At 36.4% G+C, this 13,236-nt stretch overlaps 1 protein-coding gene across 1 annotated transcript in view; it reads left to right on the top strand.

The window, feature by feature from the left end:
• The window catches only part of LOC104467186 (CAS1 domain-containing protein 1), a gene marked incomplete at its 3' end in the record, with an annotated part of 14,002 nt that extends 1,714 nt beyond the window's left edge, over nucleotides 1–12,288 (top strand). Inside the window, exons 3-10 of the mRNA XM_010080868.1 lie at nucleotides 783–827; nucleotides 3,102–3,164; nucleotides 4,492–4,536; nucleotides 7,630–7,753; nucleotides 9,495–9,709; nucleotides 10,703–11,128; nucleotides 11,529–11,618; nucleotides 12,169–12,288. Of these exons, the coding sequence (XP_010079170.1) occupies nucleotides 783–827; nucleotides 3,102–3,164; nucleotides 4,492–4,536; nucleotides 7,630–7,753; nucleotides 9,495–9,709; nucleotides 10,703–11,128; nucleotides 11,529–11,618; nucleotides 12,169–12,288 (1,128 nt within the window). The remainder of the gene's footprint in view (nucleotides 1–782; nucleotides 828–3,101; nucleotides 3,165–4,491; nucleotides 4,537–7,629; nucleotides 7,754–9,494; nucleotides 9,710–10,702; nucleotides 11,129–11,528; nucleotides 11,619–12,168) is intronic.
• Nucleotides 12,289–13,236: the final 948 nt, after the last annotated feature.

Genomic DNA, 13,236 nt, shown 5'->3' with positions numbered 1-13,236 from the left:
GTCCAGCAGGCAGCAGGCAAACAAGACATTAGATTCATCAGATAACTCTTGGTTTTCCTAGTCTGTTGGTTAGCTCACAGTTGCTGTCCAAAAGTGATGGTGAGATGATAAGAGTGCAATAATTTATTTTAAGTCAAGAGATATCTTTTGTCAAGTATTTATGAAATCAAGATCTCGGTTTGTGAAAGAGAAATACACTTGTTCTTTTGGACCAGGATTGAAACTAATATAGTATGTAGTAATATTTTAAAGGAGGATTGTGTATGCATGATCTGACTGCTTCCTTTCTGATTTCTTAAAATCTCACACAGCAAATTTAATAATGCATTTCAGACTTTATTTCTGCTTGAGATTATTTTCCTTTATTCTTTAATTAAAACTGTTTTTGTTGTTTTGTGCGAAGAAGAGGGGCAGATGAAAAGGAAGGCTGGGGAAAGGAACTGTAAGAAAAGAAAGAAAAAAAGTCTTAAGTTTTTCTTATTTTGGGAGGCTAAATTTAGGAAAATATTTTATACCTTTGTAGCAGAGTGAACAGAAAGCATTTCAGAGTTTGTTGGATAGATTTCTTATAGGAAAGATAAACCTTTATGTGAGTAGATTGTTTTACCAGGGAAGTAACTTAAACATTTTGCATGAGTATGCTGACAAGTTTATACAAGAAAAAGCCTTTCTACTGAAGGTAAACCTTTGGGTGAGAACAAATTAACATATGAATGTAAATATTTTTATTTCTTCTGAAACCTTGTCTTACTTTGGTTTTATTGTTTTGGGTTTTTTGACAGCATGGAAATATCCCCTTTGAAGATAAATCTGCTTCAATTAAAGTGGTAAGTTTTTATCTGGCATTGAATTGCAAGCCATAATAACGCGTATTATTATTTCATACAGTGTAATCCAAATTGCAGCTAGAGCTGGATTTTTCAAATTTTAACAAGTACTGTAAAAGTCAAAGGAAGCTTTAGACCATCAACATTCTTTATCAATTTTCCACTAAATAGAGTGTATCTTAATGTATTATATTTTGAATAAGATTCTTCGAGAGACTTTGGCTTTGGGTACTTGCATGCTGTGTTAGCTTTCTGTGTAAGCTCTGGAAGCGTGTACAATTTTTCTTTTTGTCAGATCTTTTAATTTGGCCTTCCCAAGAATAGCTTTTGCCAGGAAGTTTACTCTTCCACTGCTGCAAGAATATGTATCTGGGTTCAATTTATTTGGAGTGGTAATTGTCATAATTGCCATTGAGTTCTGTATGGTATCCCAACAAGTATTCCTTCCACTGTTTTTGCATGGAGAAGCAACCACAATGTTGATTATAATGTGGATATTTAAAAAAAAAAATAAAAGAAACAAAGTTCGTGAGGGTAGGTTTTATGAAGGACTCTCTTCTCCTCTGCCCTGGCAATTGTAATGGTGTCCTCAATAGCTTTCTTTGCTTCCCATGACAGCTATCAGCAGCACTGGGATTCTGCTAGTCATGTATTTGTTTATGCCCTGGAGACAACTCATTCTCTGTTCATGAAAACTAAAGAAGCAGTGTATTTGCTGAGTTGTCTGCAAGTGAGTTTTCAATACTTGTTTGTGTACAAGGTTAAGATTTAGGGTACAGAATAACATTTTAAGGTGCGAGCCCATGGCAATTTAAGCTTATGCTGTCCTACTCTCTTGCCTTTCACAGTCTGTTTATGTGTTTGTGCTGTAACTAGCCGTGGTACAGCTGTGGGGTGGACTGGTGTAGGAGTTGATTCAGCCAAAAACTTCCCTTGTAAGGTTTCTTTTTGGTCAGGTCTGATGTGGCTCATCATATGGTTATGTGAATGCTGTAAAAGGGGGCAAAATACAAGGCAGGACAAAGGGGCTGATACAATGCTTGTTGGCATAGCCTGACAGAGAACTGTATCTTCAAAACTCTTTAAGCCTTGGTAGGTGTCCAGTCACCAAGATTTGAGATGGCAGGTTTGGGCTTTTGGGAGATGTCTGGGTAGCTAAGAATATATTCTTAGTCTGCTGTTTCCTTGTTTGATGCCATATTGCTGTTGACAGTATTGGCATGGTAGCTGAATTTTCATGTTCACAGTGGCTGTGACCCAGAAATCTGAATGTGGAAAACACTTGACCAACAAAAGAGAAAATCACTGGGAACAAGTGGAGAGTTTAATTTTGCTGTTTCTAGTCATCATACTGACCCTTCCGTCCTTCAGCCACTGCAACTGCCTGCCTAATAGCTCACAGATTCCTGCCAAATAGTCAATTGACAGTACTCAAGTGACCTATCAAAATCTTTAAGTCTGTGAAGGTGGAATGTAGAGATTTCCTCTCTTCGCGTAGTTTTTCTGCATTATAATGTTTCCTTACAATAACTTCTGCATATGTAGTCCCTGCCATTTCACTTTATTGTGTATTTGTAGTCCTTTTGATATTTCTGCACTTGGGGAGTAACTAGATGCTAGGTAGTCTCAGCTTTACCTGGGAGACAATATCACTAGTCAAAGTCTAGGCTGTCCTTCCAGATGAAGGCTGGGCACTAATGACATCTAAAAAAAAAGTCGGTAGCTAATGCGCTTAGTGTCCACGGCACTGTTAAACTGCTAATGCTTTATGAAGTTATAATGTAAAATGTTGTTTTAGTTTTGTTTGAAAATTGTGATTTCAAGCTATCAATCACATTATGTAAAGTTCTGGAAGAAGAAGAAAAAAAACTTGTTGGTAAAAACTCTGTAAATTGAACAAAAAGCAAGTTGTAATAAATAAGTTATAGGTGTGAGTTTGGTTTTAGTCCTGATTGCATTGGAAACTCAAGGACATCCCATTTGGCAGAAGCTAAGAAGTTACATTCTTGGTGAAGTTCCAACTCCTGAACTACAAATGAAAATTTATTTTTTTTTTCATAGGGCAAAGGAGGCTTTTTGGGGTTCCCCCCCCCCCTTTTTTTTTTTTCCTGCTTTCCATGCTAGACTGATGTCAGGCTTTTCATGCTAATTTTGGGCCAAGTGTTTTTCCTTCACAGTTGAATTGATGGCAATTAGTTTGGGATTTTTGAATTTTTGTTATTAGTCTACTGCTTCTCTTTAAGCTTACAGAGTAAATCTGTATTTATTTTACAGGATTTCCTATGGTATCCAGAAGTTAATGGCTCTATGAGGCAATGTATCAAATCTTGGACTGAGGTTTGTCTTAAAAACTGCTTCCTTTAGGAAAATACAGCAATTGACTGAGGACTACCACCTTTCTTTTTTTTTTTTCCATACACACAACTATAATTACTAGGTGTCCAGCAACTGCAACATATCACATATATTCAGTCAGTTATGTACCAGAGATCTGAAATTGGACATCAGAATAGTGAAAGGGGGATGTTTACTGGTGTATATGTTTCTGGCATCTCCTGGTCTCACAAGGATGGCTTCACTTGGGCCAAAAAGCCCCAAACCAAACCAGTAAAACCCTGCTTTCTAGGAGCAGGTTGATTCACCCTCTTAAGAGCTGAAAGGATTTTACTCTGATTTGGCGTTTCTCTTCCTCTGTATCTGCAGTAGCTTTTATGTGACCAAATATTTTTGATCCTTATGGGTCACTTAAAACTGGAGATATTTTATGATTCTATTTTATATTTATGTTAATGTGAGTGTTCCAAACTGGAGGACAAAGGCAATATGGAAAGTCAAGAATGCCTTTATTATTTTTTTCAATATTTCCATCAAATTATGTACTAATTATTTTATGTGTTTCAGTTATGATACAGGTTGTCAGTTATGTATTTAATACTGATAAGGAGTAAAATGTTTACAGATTCTTCCTTTGTTGACCTTTAAATAACCTGGAGTTATTTAGCAACGGCCCCTGGTGATTCTTTTGCTACCATATTTGTCATTCTTGTGCAACACCTTCCATCAAGATAGCTGAAGTAATAATTTGTTTTTCTTTTTCTGTGATTACTTTTTTCTGTGATATTCTGTGATTTTACTGCTAAACTCTTGCTGTGCCAAGGCAAGACTTGTACTGAGGTGATCAGCACTGTTTGTTTTCCTTGTTTGAGTACCTATTCTGTTCCTTGTCCTACTTGTAACTTTCAGACCAGGGCAACAACTGTCCATTGTCCTTGTTCTGTTATAGCAACGGGTTTACAGTCTGCAATGGGTTTATGGTAACTTCAGTCAGTAGAGCAGCTCAAACAGATGTTTCAGAATGCAGAGAGACACTGAGAGAAAAAGTATTTCAACAGAATGATCTACAATTTACTTGACCTTAGGAGATGTTTAGATAGCTTTTAAAGAGAACTTATGCTGATAAATTGATGATTGTAAGTGCTTATTGATGTTTTGCACTTTTGCAGTTTCTGTTATGTAATATATCCGCCATCTATTCTTTTGTAACCATTAACTGATAGACAAGTTGACTCACAGTTAATCAAGATATGCGTTTTAATGAACCTGCTCAATATAAGTATAATTTGTGAATATTTTAAAATTAATTTCTTTTAACTTTGTGTCTTAGGGTTCTGTGGAAAAACCTCATATAATTGTAGCAGGAGCTGCCACGGTAAGTTAGACATATATGGGGTATTTTAGCAAAGAAGGAAGTTCTAGTAGGATAACTTTTATGCTCTCAAGTCGGTTACATGATGAAGTTATTAAACCTAATTTCTAATAAAAAATACACTCTCAGCATATTTTCTGTTATAACAAGTAGCTTTAAAATATCAGATATGTTTTATTATAGCTGTGTGATATACGGTACTTGCTTTTGGCAGCAATACTGGTTGATAAGCATTGATTAGCTTGAAGCTAGCTAATAAGTAAAGTAACTTCTTTGTTTAAAGCAGATTACTTGTTAAAAAAGTTAAATAAAAGTACTTGCATACCAACTGAGATGCATTTTCATGCACAAAATGCTTGTTTTTGAGCATGGCCCAATCTGGAATCTTTTAGACTTAGATGGGCAAAACCCTGAATTTTATAAGAATAATTTGACAACCAAAGAGATTGCCCTCCCTGAATCTTCACAGAATCACAGAATGTTAGAGATTGGAAAGGACCTCGAAAGATCATCTAGTCCAATCCCCCTGCCGGAGCAGGACACCTAGATCAGATCACACAGGAACGCATCCAGGCGGGCTTGTTCCATTGGAAGTTTCCACCTCTGGTATGAGCTGCAACGTCACAGAAAACAGGGCTTACAAGGACCTGCAGAGGTCTCCTAATCCATCAGTTTGCCACAAGGCAGGATCACCTGTGTCACACTTGACAAGAATCAACCAAGTCTTTAAAACTTCCAGGGATGGAATTCAGCAGCCCCTTCTAAGTAGTCTGTTCAAGTAGTTGGCTGGTACTGTGAGTCAAGAGTCAAACCAACTGCTCATCTCATTAATTCCACAGTTAGTGTCCCCTACTTCTAAATATTTTGGAATTGGAATTTGAAAGGAATTAGCTATTAAAATTTCGTACCAGCTCAAATGTAGAGGGGGGGAAAATGTGTTCCATTTTAAACAAAATAATTTGAAAGCAGTTTGATTTAGAGACAGTTCTGGCATTCTACCAATCTGGAAGCTCCTGAGCATGCTGATCTAAGGTGAACTCCCTCAATTTTAGGGGAAGGTCATATGTGTATACAGACCTCCACACATTTCCTGAGGGATCAGAAATTCTCTGTTTCCTTACAGGTGAATCTCACAAATTCTCTTCTTCTGTGGGATCCACTTGAGCTGTAGGAATCTTAGTAAACCTAGAATATCTCTGCTCAGTCAGAGAATCTAGCATGTCTTACTAGCATGAGTCATTGTTTTTCACACAGAAAATGCCATTATAAATGGATAGTGTTCTGGAATGCAGAAGGTAAGGTTGCAGAACTACAGGTCTCTTAACTAAGTCCTTTTACTCATATACATATATACATTAGCCATAGCTTGTTGTCCTTTGTGGACAGCAGGAGATATGAACCAACAGTATGCATGCAATGCGTATTTTAGTAGGGCCTGTTGCAATGACTTTTAACTAAAAGAGCATAGCTTCAGGCTAGATATAAGAAAGAATTCTTTTATGATGAGGGTGCTAAAAACTGGAACAGGTTGTCCAGAGAGGTAGTAGATGCCCCATCCCTGGAAACATTCAAAGTCAGGTTGGACGGGGCTCCGAGCAACCCGATCTAGTTGAAGATGTCCCTGTTTGTTGCAGAAGGTCTTGGACTAGCTGATCTTTGGAGGTCTCTTCCAACCCAAACCATTCTGTGATCTATGATTCTATGCACAGCTCTTTGTAACACCCATATATTTACACAAAACACTGGTAGTGATATCTAGAGTTGGCCAAAGAGAAACATCTCCTATTTTAAGGGACTTGAAGACAAGTAAAAAAATCTGACACATCGTCAATATTTCCATGGCTAGCACTAGTGTGGTAACCCACTGCTAGATTAAACTGGTGTGTGCCCTTAGACTTGTCAGGATTTTGAAACTTAGCTGTATCTTTAACTTAGCTCTTGGTTTGGTCATGCTGCTTTGGTCTGGACATGCCTGTCTTTAAGATGCCAACTGCATAACAGTTTATAAATAGAAGTAAAGTCTTATAAGCTGGAGAAGCTCCAGCTCGTACAAGACTCAGTTGCTTGCTTATTTTGGGAAAAGGAGATGCTCTGAGAATGTCACTGCAGTGCTTTGCTTCTTAGTTTCTGACTTCCTGTTGAATAGAATATGCTTCTTAAAACATCTGTTTAAATACTGTAGGTATTTCCTGAGTAAAGATTTAGCTATTGGGAGAAACTGCTTTTTTTTGTTTTGTTTTGTTGTTTGTTTTTTTTTTTTTTTCCAGAGTGTGAGTTGTCAGAGCAGGTGCATATTACTTGGATTCATGAAATGTTTGTTTATGTTTGATAATATTGTCAGGAAGTATATTAATCAGTGTACCTGGCTTACATCAAAATTTTAATGTAGATTTTTACAAATAACTAGAGAGCTCACTACATTCAGGCTAATTTTTTTTTTTTTAATAGATTTTGGCTAGATCAGTATAGATACAAAAATACTTTTAAAAAATGCTGACCCTGTATTTCCTACAGTGTGGGAAACCCTTTTTAGAAGTTAGGAGAAATTATGGGGCTGCTATAGCATTCTCCGAGTTATTTCATATAGAAGATTAAATCAGGAATTAAAATGGCTCCTTTTCTTTTTTTTTTTTTTTCCTTTGTGGATATCTACAAAACATATGGAAATATTGGAACTCAGTACTACCATCAAGTTTTGTTTGCACACATCTCTTGCTGCGGTCAGTTTTCCTAGAGTAAAATCAACCAAATTGGCCATGATTTTTGTATAATGTGACTGGCTTTGCTACTTGATCATTGTTCAAAGTCAAGGGGCTTTTAATTAAAACACCTTGCATAATTTCATTTATGAAAAATTAAGTATACATTAAGTTGAATATTATATATTCTATATTTAAATGGTCTGTTTGAATATAATTATCTGTCTAGACAGCTGCTTGATCCAAAAGAAATTTTTTAGCACTTTAAAAGCAAAGACTAAAAAAATAATTTAGCTTTATAGAAATAATGAAAAATACCTACTAACAGAGCAATGGAATCAGTTAATTAAGGGTCCTCAGGCATACAGGTTCTGACTCTCTTTCTTTATTTCTGCAGTGGTCTATCAAGATTCACAATGGCAGCAATGAAGCCCTCACACAATATAAAATCAATATCACTTCAATTGCACCTCTTTTGGAAAAATTAGCAAAAAGTAGTGATGTTTACTGGGTCTTACAAGGTAAAGTAATGAACAGTAGGTAACAATTTGTACTTTCACTGTTTGTTGAATCATTATCCTTGTAGGATATGGAAAATTTAGTCCATGCTGCTTACTTGCAGAGTAAAAATGATGTTGGCTGAATTCCAATCTGGCCTTTCTTACAGCCTTAACTAGTACCTAAGTTACTAAGTACCTTAGATGGTACCTAACTGGCTGTTACTAGTGATGGAGATTTTAAAGCTCTCTCAGAAAAATCTTTTGCCTTCTGAATTCCTCATTTTTTGTTAGCTCACTCTCAGACTCAATATGCCAGGTCTGTTCTCCTTGTGCTGTGCCTCCTGGAAGTCAAGAACACAAGTGCATAAAACAGTTGTATCCCTGTGTTTGTGTTCTATTCAATTTTCATATTACATAAATAATAGGAGAGTTTCAACAAGTACATCCTCCACGTATGTCTAGAATGAAAAGACATACTCGAGAGAATATAGCGCATTTAATTCTCTAGAATGAAACTTGCTTCTGTACACTGAGCACCAATGAGTTAAGATTGGGAGCCTGAAGTCATGGTTCAGAATGAGTCTGTGATATTTTTATTATGGCACCAAACTTAGATTCTTTTGCTTTTCTTCAATAAAACTAAGGTATGTCTCTGACACTGAACAATGAGCTCATAGGTAGAATGTGCTCCTGCTTTATCTGACGCAGAATATGGCGTTTCAGATTATCATCACCTCAGTTAGAAAAATAGGCAGATTTTGAACCCTGAGAGGAATATACCCAGCTGTACCATTACAGTTCATAGGAACTGTATAACCCAAGTTCCTATCAAAGGTGGTTTTAGAGGTTAACCTGAATCCACAGACTGATCTTCTTACATTCCTCTCTCTTTATCTGTAACAGAAGCAATTAGCTGTCAGACACATCCCAACATTCTGTTGATAGAGATCCAGTCCATTTAAGTCATCTCTGAGCTCTTCAATGGAACAAGTAAGAGGAAAAGCAGTCTGTATACGGAGTTGTCTAGACATCGATTGTCCAAAAGCAGGCATGAGATAGCTAAAGTAAATTGACCTAGAGCTCGTAGAGTGTGTTTCACCAGAGTTACGAACATCAGTAGTTTTCATAGCAACTTACTGATCTCCAGCTGACCTTTTCATCTAGAACCCCGTATAGCTTTGTATTAAGCTCTACGTAATTTCTGAAGCCTGCAGGCAATTAAGTGATGTTCCATTCTTCTAAAAATTCAGCCATCAGTTAAACTGGAATCAACAGAAGCAAGTGGAATGTGCTTATGGACTATGACTTAGAGAATGAGAAGCTGGTTTCTTCTGCAGTAACTAGAGGGTTTGAGAGATATTTTTTTTTTCTTCCACGTGTCTATTCTGCTGCCTATCTTCTGTCCTCTTGGCTTTGGAGTCTTTTCTTGGGGGGTTCCATTACTGAGAGAAGGCATAAGCAGCTCTGCATTCCTCTGTTATATGCTCTTCACAGGTTTGGGTAAATTAAACAGGCATTCATGCCTGGATAAAGTTTTCTAATCTATAAGTACATGTGCATGACTAGGAAATGGCAAGAACATTTCATCATAAACAACTTTCATTACTACTCTAGTTACTGTAACAGTCACTCATTTCTCGTTGTACATTTTTTCTGTTCCATTAAATAATTCTGACTACCTAAATGAAAATAGCCTGTTATCACTTGAGCTGTTTGTCAAGTAGAAGATTAATGTTCCTGTTCTTTGTCCTTTCAAATTCAGACCCTGTTTATGAAGATATTCTGAGTGAAAGTCGGAAAATGATCACTAATGAGAAAATAGATGCTTATAATGAAGCAGCTGTTCGTATTCTGAACAGCAGTTCCCGAAATTCCAAAGCTAAAGTTAAAGTGTTCAGTGTATCAAAATTGATAGCACAAGAAACTATCATGAAGTCTACAGATGGCCTGCATCTCCCTGAATCAAGCAGAGATACAGTAAGTGTTTTTATCACTGGTCAACATCAAAAAGTAGTAATAGTAAAACAAGATTTTAAGTGAATATTCTGAAATGGCAGAAAATATGAATGTAGTGAGAATGTACACATTCTTCATGAAATTTTGTTCAGAAGATCCCAGTAGGTGGGAGGGCGCTCAGTTATATAGGACGTTTAAAAAATATAATCGCAAACACATCAGTGTGTAGGTATTTTAAAATAGCTGTTAATCCACTATATCTTTTAGATCCTCAGTGCAAACTTGGTGCCTTCATCTGCATGAATGAGTTAGGGTGGTAATGATTTGTAAAGCAGTGCTAAGAAGTAAGTCGTAAATTTTCCCCTATGCACCCATATAATTGTGCTTAGTAAGGAGTATGAAAAGGATAAGTAAACACGCAATATACACCTTCCTGGCTGCATGGAGTGCCACTGACTTAATTTCTTATTTTATCTCTAACCTACCAGTATATATATGCATGCAGTGAGCCCCTCTGAGCTTTGTCAGTCTGCTCTTCTCATGAAAGAGCTCTCCCACCATGTCACTTTCAGTTCCACTCCTTTGTGGGTTTCCATTGCTGTCAAGTACTGGATGAACCACAGGTTTCAGTCTCATTGTAATGTTTTAGAGACTTTTGTTACCGTGCCCCTTTAGGATCCAAGTTTGCGAGCTGTTTTTTTCATTTATAGTCCATTTGGCTCTTTATAACTCCTTTACAGCCAGAAGAAAGAACCTTTCCGTTGTAAATATGAGGTTTAGGGTTTTTTGCTTACCTCAAGAAGCTAAAGCATTTCCCATTTGGAAGAGATGTTTTGACTGTACTGTTGAATGCAACTAGTTATATGGGGGTACTGTGAAATTTTATCTAGGTAATGATAAAGGAGAACTGCATATGTTTTATGTCAATGCATGATGTAGAAGAAAATGTCTTATGATGAAAATGTAAACTTTTTAATAGAGATTAATTGACAAAACTGCTTATTTCTTTGACAGAATGCGATGATTCTTATGAACGTCTACTGCAATAAGATAATGAAGCCCATTGATGGCTCCTGCTGTCAGCCTGAGCCTCCTCTCACTCTGATACAGAAGTTAGCTTTCTGTTTCTTTACTTTGTCCATTATTGGATATTTAATTATCCATTTAATTCATCGGAATAATTATCGGAAGAACAAATCATGCACTGATTTGGAAAGTGGAGAAGAGAAGAAACCTGCCATCAGCGCTCCTAGTGTTTCTACTTTAGAGATGTTGTTACAGTCCTTCTGCAAACTTGGTCTAATCATGACCTATTTTTATCTATGTGACAGAGCAAATCTTTTCATGAAGGAGAATAAATTTTATACACATTCATCTTTCTTCATACCAATCGTCTATATCTTGGTTTTGGGGGTATTTTATACCGAAAATACCAAAGAGGTAATGATCATGTTGACACGTGGCTTACAATGTTGTTTCTCGGTTTAAGTGTAAATAACTAATTGGCAAATATTGAAAGTTAAATTTTCAAAGTCAGCGTAACTCATCTGCAAAAAAGCACTATAAAGTTTACATGGAATTTGATGCAAATCTTTTTTAAAGCGTATGGGTATGAGCACTTTTAGCCACTGTCACTCAGTCGAGAGTGAGCATAGCTCAGATACAAGCAAGTATAGATCACATTAAAATATGGTAGACCTGTGTCCACTAGACAGAAGGCTTTTACAATTTAGATCTATTTACCCATAAAATGGTTTATTGTTTTGAACTTTTTCTCCTCATTTTGTGGATGTTCATTGTACTTTTAGGAATAGCAACACTCTTGTTTGTTTTTCATTAGACTAAAGTGTTAAATAGAGAACAGACTGATGAGTGGAAGGGCTGGATGCAACTTGTTATTTTGATTTATCATATCTCTGGAGCAAGCACTGTAAGTGATTTGAATTTAATATCTTTTTTAAGTGGGAATGCAATTTGGGTATGTTACTTCAAAAGAAAGATTTAATAGAATTAATAACTAATGCTATTGTTCCTGTAGTATTAAAAAAGGTATTAACAATTTTTCTCTCTATTTAAGTGTAGATTTAATTGATAAGAGCATTTGATGCATTAGTTAACCAGTGAAAAAATAGACTTGTTTCCTCCATGGAAAATATCACTTTAATTGCTAGCAACACTTAGTTTTTATGTTCTGAACTTGAAACCACTGAAGGTAAGCTTTCAAAGAGCCCTTCTTAAGTCTTTCTTGACTAGTAACAGAATATGGAAAGTGTAGAGCAATAAATAGAAGAAATTAACATCAGAGAGGTTGGGGCACTAAAAGAGCTTAGTAAGAAACAGGGAAATGTAGCATAATGTTTCTTTTCTTAGTTAAACCTGATTTACCGCAATGCAGAAAAAGCATAAAATAGGGTGGGAAAAAAGGAAAGCCAGAAACATTTATGTGGCCATGTATAAAGGTACTTTATTTTTCTCAACAGTTTTTGCCTGTGTACATGCACATTCGAGTTCTGGTTGCTGCATATCTGTTCCAAACAGGTTATGGGCACTTCTCATATTTTTGGATAAAAGGGGACTTCGGTGTATACAGAGTGTGTCAGGTAAGAATGTCTACTTAGCGTTTCCATGAAGAATTGGTTCAGATAACAAAATATCCATAATATATCCATACTCCCTAAATAATGTGATATCTGTTTACTTAACCAAGGTTTGCACATTAAAAATTGATGTTGTTTCTATGTAATCTGACCTGTTTAATTGGTTGTGTTTACCTCATACAAACATATAGCATATAAGTGATACTTATAATGTAAAAAATGTAGGTATGTAGGCTTAAAAATATCAAGACAAATATTTTCCAATATATAGCAATGGAGTTTTCATTGCAGTAGCAATTTACAGTATATAGCAATATAGAAGTAGCAATACAGGCAAGCTTCCAAAGACAGTGTATTGGGGTCTACATTTGTTAATAAAGAAAATTAATTTTCACACCATAATGATACTGGAGAACATACCTATTTTTGTGGTTTCTCTCCCAGGTTTTGCAGTGTGTGCTGTAGCAGTTTAATTTTTTTTCTTTAAATAAATCTCTTATTGCTGTTAAGTGTTATATTGTCATGTAACTCAGGTCATCGTGCTTATTAAACGTATGTCTACAGCCTGACTGCAGCACTGGTAATGACACTACCACGGTGTTAGCTGAGCTAGCCCAGGCGGCTATAGGAGTGAAAGCAGAGAGGCATCAACAGCATCCAGCAACTGGAATACTCAGTCCCCAGCCTGGGGAACAGTCAGTTCTGTTTCACCCTGTTTTCCTTGTTATCTCTACCCAAGTAGGCCAGAATAGGACAGATCCAGTACTACATAATGAGCCTCCATTCTTATATTGCATTGTTGATGTTCCCTGAGATACTTATCCATGTTTCAACTGGAATATAATCGGCATGTGATATGTAAAATACATAGATAGTTTCATATAGTCCTAAAGAAACGTCCCTCATCTCTCTTGGATTTGCCTCCACCTAGTGGATGAGGGAAAGGCCGTG

Source organism: Pterocles gutturalis, unplaced genomic scaffold, assembly GCF_000699245.1.
Source record: "Pterocles gutturalis isolate BGI_N339 unplaced genomic scaffold, ASM69924v1 scaffold45189, whole genome shotgun sequence".
Lineage (NCBI taxonomy): Eukaryota > Metazoa > Chordata > Aves > Pterocliformes > Pteroclidae > Pterocles > Pterocles gutturalis.
The sequence above is the reverse complement of the archived record's forward strand: the minus strand, read 5'-3'. Positions and strand labels throughout refer to the sequence as shown.